The following is an 8,382-nucleotide window of genomic DNA, read 5'->3' as shown; positions in this document are numbered from 1 at the left end:
CCCGGTCACTCCCCGTCCCACTTCCAACGGACACCACACTCATTCTGTCGCCACGTGTACGACCCACATCCCCTATCACGCGTCCATCCTTTAATGTGATCATCAGGGCCGTATCCGTAGCCCGCTGCCATCTCACGAAAGCCATCACTCCAGGCAAACCCCAAGGGCCTTTCCGTCATTTCTCTCCCTACCCCTATATGCATAAACCATACGTACGTTTTTAGCAACTTTGGCATAAAAAGGCAGTCGTGAATAAAAGGAAACTCATTCATCACAAAGAGAGAGAGAGAGTGTTCTTGGGAAGCTCTGAGATGGAAAATGGGAATTAACGAGCGCCGGCGAACCGGATAGTCCAATCAATGCACAGTACTCGACAGGTTTTGGGTTCGTCCAGAAACAGCTAGCTATTTTCTGCCGGTCTAAGCGGTTTATCGACTGCGACGCGGGAAAACCGCCATGGGGGAAACCGGGTTAGGAAATTTAGACCCGAAAGCACAAGAGTTCAGGCCTAGAAACCCTTATGTCCAGACCCAGATTACGACGACGACCACCACCATAGTACCTCCGCAAGTATACTTTCCGTACGAGGTGCAATTGCTAAACTTTTGCGGCGGCGGCGGCGGCGTAGGGTATCCTCACCCTCAGTTCCCGGCGCCGTCAGAGCTTGTTAGACCTGCCGCTGTGCCGGCGCCGCCAGCGGCGCTTCAGCTTCCGCCACCTTCGGTGACGCCTACGCGGGCGGTGCTCCTCAGCTCGGTGCCGCCGAACGTCAGCGAGTCGACGGTGAGGAGGGAATTGGAGGTGTTCGGGGAGGTGAGGGCGGTCCAGATGGAGAAGGTCAGGGAGGGGATGGTGGCGGTGCTTTTCTACGACCTCCGGCGCGCGCAGGAGGCCGTTGCCGAGATCCGAAAACAGCACATGATGCAGCAAAGTCGTATGAAGCGACACTTCGACGCCGTGTTGGCGCGCGATTCTGCCTTCGGTAGGTTGGAGAGCGAGTGCTTGTCTCCCGTACCGCAGCCTCCGCCGGCACGTGGCCTCGTCGGCGGCTGCGCAGTATGGGCCCAGTTCATGATTCCGGCCACGTCCTCCGTCCCGGACGGTACCAATCAAGGAACGCTCGTGGTTTTCAATTTGGACTCCGAGGTCACAGCGACTGCCCTCAAAGACATTTTCCAGGCTTTTGGTATAAAATATCACAATTAATACTCACAGTTGATTGAATTAATTGGGTCTCTTTAATTTGATGGCGGGTTTAATATCTATTATTCTGGTGGGTTGTGTTCGTATATTTTGTATCCGCCTATAGTATGTTTCAATTTGGGTAAAAATGCATAAGATCTGAAGGAAGGACAAAGGTTGTGGGGGCAGAGCTGTTGGGTGTTTTGCTTCGTTTGATGGGTCTCTTTTCCTTTCTTCTTATTATTATCATTATTCAGATTTTTGCAACTTTTTGATCCTTTTGCAGTACACCCTTTGGTGGGCTTATCTGTTTTCGCTGATAATTTTCTTTTCAAGCAGGGCCCGTAAAGGAATTGAGAGAGACGCCGTTGAAGAGAAACCAGAGGTTCGTGGAGTTCTACGACGTCAGAGACGCGGCCAGGGCTCTCAGGGAGATGAACGGAAAGGAAATCCACGGCAAGCATGTCGTCATTGAATTCAGCCGGCCGGGAGGTCTCGGCCGCCGCTTCTATAACGCCGCCGGTTCTAAAAAACCTTCCACTTCAAATAGCTACGGTCCTTCAAGTTGCCCGCAGTTGCCGCCGCCGCCGGTTCCTCGTAAAATCTCTGTGCGGCCGGAATCCGTTAGTGTGTATTCTCGCCCCGGCAGATTTTCACGAACCCAAATTCAAAATTCGACGAAAAAGTACTCTGCCTGTAAGACCGTTAGTACTAGGATTTCTAGTAGTAGTCCAGCCGTTGAAGCTTCAATGGCGACCTTGTGTATCAGCGGTACTGTTAGCAATGGGGCAGTGAGGAGTGCAAAGAAGTACCCTCCGGCGAATACAAAGCTGCCGCAGCAGCAGCAGAGCCAGCCTTCGCTGTCGCCGCCGTCCAGGATTCGGACATTGAAGGGCAGGCAGAAGAACGTTGATTCTCGTTTTCTAATAATCGAGGAGGCCATGGCCGAATCGAGTAATTGCAGAGATTCCAGAACCACTGTCATGATCAAGAACATACCCAACAAGTACAGGTTGCAAATTAATTCTTCCCATTCATCTTCTGCTAATTAAATTTCATTAATTACTTAATTAGTGGGTACCATTGTCAATTTATGGTGTTTTTTTTTATGAATTTTTCTTCTAAAAGGATTATAATAATATGATATTTTTGGATATATGTTTACTTGTTAGTGCAGTCAGAAGCTGCTATTGAACATGCTGGACAACCACTGCATACACTGCAACGAGCAGATTGCCGGCGGCGGCGACCAGCCCTTGTCCTCCTACGATTTCGTCTATCTCCCCATTGATTTCAAGTAACCATCTTCATTAATTAATTAATTAAATTACCTCCATCCATCTTCTATTATTTATTTTCATTAATGGCAATTTGATTAATTTGCGTTTTGGGTTTTAAATGAACATAAAATGTGACGCAGCAACAAGTGCAATGTGGGATATGGTTTTGTGAATCTAACGTCCCCACAGGCAACATGGAGGCTGTACAAGGCCTTTCACCTTCAACCCTGGGAGGTCTTCAACTCTCGAAAAATCTGTGAAGTTACTTACGCCAGATTGCAGGTAACACATTAATTTTATATCGTAATTTTTTGGGTGACTAGTTTGTTAGTATATTTGGATTATTAATTAATGAAAATTTGTGAAAAATATTGAAAAGGGTTTGGAAGCGTTGAAGGAGCACTTTAGGAACTCGAAGTTCGGAAGCGTGACGGATGATTACCTGCCTGTGGTGTTTGCGCCACCTCGAGACGGGCGGCAGCTGACGGAGCCTCTTCCCCTCGTGCGCGGCAACTTCAGCGCACGAGGTGGCGGTGATGATCATGATGACGACGGTGAGATGGGCGGCGGTGATGGGGCGGTAGTCGGAGAGGCGGATGACGTGGAGAGGGAACCAGATGGAGTGGGCAATAAATTATGTAATATTGGCGGCGATGATGACGAGGAGGACGAGGTGGGATGTGGCTGCAGCAGCAGCGGCAGTAACCGAAACAGCGGCGACGATGTATAAAAAGACGACGGCAAGAGCAGGAGCATCAGCAGCAGCTCTTTGTATTGATCTGATGAGGGATGTGGGTAGGGGTAAATGGGTAATGGCAATGTGTAGATTGTCGTGTGTCAACGCTGAAACAGCTAAGCATAGCTGAACTGAGACCTCCAATGGGTGATGTTTGGGCACGGAGCCTAGCTACATAGCCAGCGATAGCTAAAATGGTAGGAGCAGCAATTAACCACACCAGCCTATGCAAGACTCCACTCCAGAGCCCTACCCCTATGCCTTTAACTTGTGTCATTCTCAGGTTAGCTGACCTCCATTTATTTTCTCTCTCTCTCTCTCTCTCTCTCTCTCTTTCTCTCATGCTTTTGTTTCTTGTTGTATCTCAGCAAGTGATGATCAGGAAAAAACAAAAAACACAAGATTATAATTAATTAAAGCGGGACGTACTTCAGCATAAGGTTTTAATTTTTCGAGGATTTGATGGTGTTGGGTTTCTTGTTATTTTATTGCTTTATTATTATTATTATTATTATTATACGTTGGAAACATGTAAGCATCATTCTCTGTGTGTACACGCCCGAGTCTTCTCCCACATTCAAAACCCACTTTGAACATTGAGAGAGAGAGAGAGAGAGAGGTGCCGGGCGGGGCATGAGCCACCCTCTGCGGCCGTTCCACGGCGGGCAGGTGGCTGCCAGCCAGGGTTTTGTACGTTACACTTTCCTATTTACGTCAATAATGATGGTGTCATTTTCCTGGGAGGCTGGGCTAGGTGCTTTGCTGGCGCACTTTAGCCCTCCCTGTCGCATCAGGCTAACTTGCACTCTCCCTCTCGAGCTTGTGGCAGCCAACCCCAACCCCAACCCCGCTGCGAGGGGTTCACACCCCAGCCTAACCCCGCCGCGAGGGGTTCAGACTGACTCACAGACTTCACGGACTCCAGCCAGCCAGACCCACCTGGTCCTTAATTAAATTTGAACTAGAAAGATTGCAATATAGTCCAGCTTTAATTTGATGCAGTAGCAGTAGTCCATCCTTCCTGCTGATGATGATGATAGAGAACTAGTTCAGCGTGCAGTGAAACTTATTGCTTCATCATTTTACCTTTATTGCTCCTGATCGAAAATGAATCCTGTCATAGCTAGCTAGGCAGCCACTGCACCTTTTCCAACTATATTTATCATTTACTCCATTGCCCCTTCTAACATATATATCCTCACCCCTGATTTAAACTTTCTTTCAGGTTTTTTTCTCTAATTAGAAAATAAGATTTGCATGCGGAGTTGCTGATTTGACTTAGCCTCATCTGCATTAATGTTAAATCAACTCTTCGAGCCAAAAGGGTTGGTTTGAGTTTCACTATAGACTATGGAATGGTTTCTCCCAACCGTTTATTTACTCGGATGAGTGGATTAGGACAGCTATAAGGCCAGTTATGTTATATGGATCGGAATGTTGGCTGATGAAAAAATATTATATTCAAAAAGTGAAAGTTATCGAAATGAGAATACTTAAATGGATGAATGGTATAACATTGAAAGATAAATTAAGAAATGAATATTTTCATGATTAGTTAGGTGTAATTCATATAAAAGATAAGATAAGTGAGGGACGATTCAGTATGGACACTTGCAATGTAGGTTATAGTGCACTTGTGAGGAAGAGTGAGTTAGTTATTGTGGGGGACAGTAGAAGGGATAGGGATAGATCTAAAATAACTTGAGAGAAGATGGTGAGTAAAGATTAAATATCTCTAAATTTTTCAAAAGAAAGGATACATGATTGCATAAATTGATGGAAAATGATTTATATAGTCGATCCCATCTAGTGGGATTAAGGTTTGGTTTTTTTGTGGTTTTGTTGTAGTGAATTAGTGGGTGAAAAATGATTTTCACTAATGAAATTTAGAATCTTGTTTAGTGAATTTCTTATATCCTATGTTTGAATATTAAATTTAGATAAAATATAATAAAAATTATATTAAGATTTATTTAAATTCATTAAAATCTAAATTTAAGGTCTGAAGTTCATGCTCCCAAGCATAGTATTAAGGTACTGATTAATAAATATTTTATTTTAATAAAATATGGTTTTATTGAGTGTGCTGGGAATCACATTAATTTGAGGTAACCTAGCAAATACTTCTGTTGAAATATTTTGCACCACTAAAAATTGCTACCGTTACATATTGATTACCCTTATATATGGTAGCTGTCGAATTACCATTATAGATGTAGATTGTTTTCATTTTGACCCTTAGAACAGTTACAGGTTTTTTTAACTATTGTCTATTCAAAATATTGCTGCCGTTACATAATGGCCTTATCATATGTGCTATGGTCATTACAGACTGCCACTGTTTCATAATGAACCGCCTTGCAGTCAGGAGACTAATGGGTCTTTAAATGTGTTTGTGTAGTAATTGCAGATTGTTGTTATGATAGAATGGTCTTTACAGCAATTATAAGATTAATTATAGTAAAGAATATTTTGTTGATTTATATGTAGTTGTAAATTTTCTCTCAATTTTTTCTTCCCTGGGTACTTGAGTATTCTTTGAGCAGAAGGAAATTATCTATGATCACATAAATTGATGGAAAATGGGTCATATAACCGATATCATCTAGTAGGATTTAAAGTTTGTTTCGTAATTGTTATCGTTTAAGTATTGCTCAACTATAGATGCAAAAGGGGGCGGGGGAGACAAATTGTAATAAGATGATAATGAAATTTGTGAGGTAATTTACACTTGGATGTATGAATTGACTATTTGTTTAGTGTAACATAATATCTTGTTAAAAAATATTTTTAAAATAATATTACTCATTTCATATATTTTGTAGTGTCATTTTTAAAGTTGCAGTCTTGTTTGAGGAGTTTATAATTTATTTTTTAATGATAAATTCTATGTTTGATATTGCATCTTTAAACTTTAAAATTAGGTGGCACAAGTTTATGGGCCATTTTATTACAATTTCTTATTTTTGACTAATACAATATAGGGATTTTTTCAATTTGGTGTTTTTCCCCCTTTATATATATATATATATATATATATATATATATATATATATATATATATATTCATTTTACCTCTTGGCATATCTTGTTTCATTGACATGTTTATCGCACAGTTTAATGATCCAAAAATATATAATTAAGTTAATAAATATCATTTTAAAATCAATGTAAAATTAATTAATAACCCCTTAAACAAAGTTGAATTAAAGAAATCAATATGTTTGACATTGCATTTTTAAATATTAGGTGGCACAAGCTTGTGTTATGCATTTTTCCATCATTTTACTTGTAAATGTGTATAATGATTTTAACAAAATAGTATATTTGTTTTACTGTTGTGTATTTGTGTTTGATGATTTGTAATTTGTTGATTGGTAAGTAGGTTTATTAAATTTTGACAGATGCTTACAAAAGAAGCAAGAATGATTTATGTAGTAGTGGGCATTAATAACTAGTCTTTTTATTGCTGAATATTAATAATTGAACACTTGTTAACAAGATCTTAGAAGATTTATTGCTAAATATTATTATTTGAAATAGTAAAAGGATGTGCCAAACAGTTAAAAGTTGAAAAAATTAATTCAACAATGTCAGAACATTTTGATTGAGAAATAATTAGATATATTGGGTGTATATATTTGATCAAGTGTGATTTCCTTATGTGCAGTAATTTTTATTAAATTAGGTAGTTCTCTGTACATACAAGGAAATCATATTGGATCTGTTGGTATACTTAACATTTTTTTCATTTTGATTAATATATGTGGGAATTGTCACTTGGTTATAGATTGTTATCGTTATATGATGGCTGCTACGGTAGACGGTAGTTATGATATTGTCAACCATTACATATATAAAAGCCTTTATGGGTAGTTATAAAATTGCTATGGGCGCGACAAGTTATCACTGTGATGTTTGGTCGTGATGTACAAATGAAAATGAGTTCTTGAGCTAGACGATTCGTTACTTGCTCATTCAAACTAGTGAGATTGTTAAGACAAATTAGAAGAGTTTCAGCATTTTGGATTGGGTCTATTTGATTTTAAAAATATGTGCAATTTATTTACGAGAGAAGAAAAAGCTTGCATTACTCCATATCAGCTTGCTCGACCCAAATTTGCTCCAAACTCAGTTTGAAAAATGCATGCTGCTTAAAAAAACATGTGATTTGATTTTATAAGAGAAAAAAGGTCTATTAATGCTAGGCAATCAAATGCCATAGTAACGCCAATGTATCACCTTATGAGAGCAAGATTGAACTTTAATAGATGTTATACATGAGACATGCTTAACTAATGAACCAAACTTGCTAGATGACATTGACATTGACTTGTGGAGCTAGCTTGCAGTCTAGCTCTCATTGAACTAGTTAGTGACTGAGTTGGTTTGTTTGAAAGTTCAAGCATTCGGCTTGTTTACTAGACTCTTCAAGTCTGTTTGTTAGAGTAAGCTTACGAGTTTATCTGTATTTTATGCTCAAAATTTGGCTTGTTTGGCTGTTTATTACAAGGCTCATTTATAATTTTTGTTTATTAGTGAGGTAGAGTTGAACTCAGTTCATAGTATGATGTTGTAATATAGATGAAAATATAAAACCCATTGTTGCAAGATCTAAGTCCTTAGCTTATAATAAGTAATTTTAGATTTAATTTTGAAGGTCTATAGTAACCAATGAAATTTAACTAAAATTAGATTTGACTTGCATAATTAGTTAAATTTTTATTTGAGAAAATGTATTTGGGTCATATTTTGAAAATTCTTGAAAAAATAATGAAAGAAAAAAGATGAGGCTTATATGTCGGGTTTTTTAAATTAAATTTTTTTTGAAGTTTTCATGAGCGGAATCGTATAGTTTCACATATTCATCTTTTGCATTTTCTTTTCTTAGTTTGGGTTTGTTTATGAATAGAGGTGAATATTTTATTGAATACTAAAGTATGTATTAAAATCGTGTTGTTTGGTAGTATATAAATGTATGGAAGGAAGGATTATAATATAGGATAATAAATGATGGGATATGTTATATTGGTAGGGATAGAATGAATATCATTTATGGGGCTTGTAAATTGACATAGCCAGGCCCTTCTATGCAATAAAGAAATTGAAATTAAATTAGAAACCTGGATAAGTCAATTTGCATTATAGTTGGAGGTTGAGTGTTAGGCATGTATATTTGAGTCA

At 39.2% G+C, this 8,382-nt stretch overlaps 1 protein-coding gene across 1 annotated transcript; it reads left to right on the top strand.

Annotated features, from left to right (window-relative positions):
* The first annotated feature begins 456 nt into the window (after positions 1-456).
* Positions 457-3,192, top strand: LOC131144027 (protein terminal ear1 homolog). The gene is made up of 5 exons (XM_058092372.1): positions 457-1,186; positions 1,522-2,194; positions 2,360-2,479; positions 2,603-2,744; positions 2,842-3,192. The coding sequence occupies exons 1-5, from the start codon at positions 457-459 to the stop codon at positions 3,190-3,192; spliced, it is 2,016 nt and encodes a 671-aa protein (XP_057948355.1).
* The last annotated feature ends 5,190 nt before the right edge of the window (positions 3,193-8,382 follow it).

The sequence above is a fragment of the Malania oleifera genome, chromosome 12 (genome assembly GCF_029873635.1).
Source record: "Malania oleifera isolate guangnan ecotype guangnan chromosome 12, ASM2987363v1, whole genome shotgun sequence".
Lineage (NCBI taxonomy): Eukaryota > Viridiplantae > Streptophyta > Magnoliopsida > Santalales > Ximeniaceae > Malania > Malania oleifera.
Note: the sequence above shows the minus strand (reverse complement) of the source record. Positions and strands in the feature narration are given on the sequence as shown.

Excerpts from the sequence above, each read along its gene's own strand:
- LOC131144027 (XM_058092372.1), top strand. The coding sequence starts at position 457 with ATGGGGGAAACCGGGTTAGGAAATTTAGACCCGAAAGCACAAGAGTTC. Across the intron at positions 1,187-1,521 it reads AGACATTTTCCAGGCTTTTG|GGCCCGTAAAGGAATTGAGA; the intron begins GTATAAAATATC and ends CTTTTCAAGCAG. Across the intron at positions 2,745-2,841 it reads TTACTTACGCCAGATTGCAG|GGTTTGGAAGCGTTGAAGGA; the intron begins GTAACACATTAA and ends AATATTGAAAAG.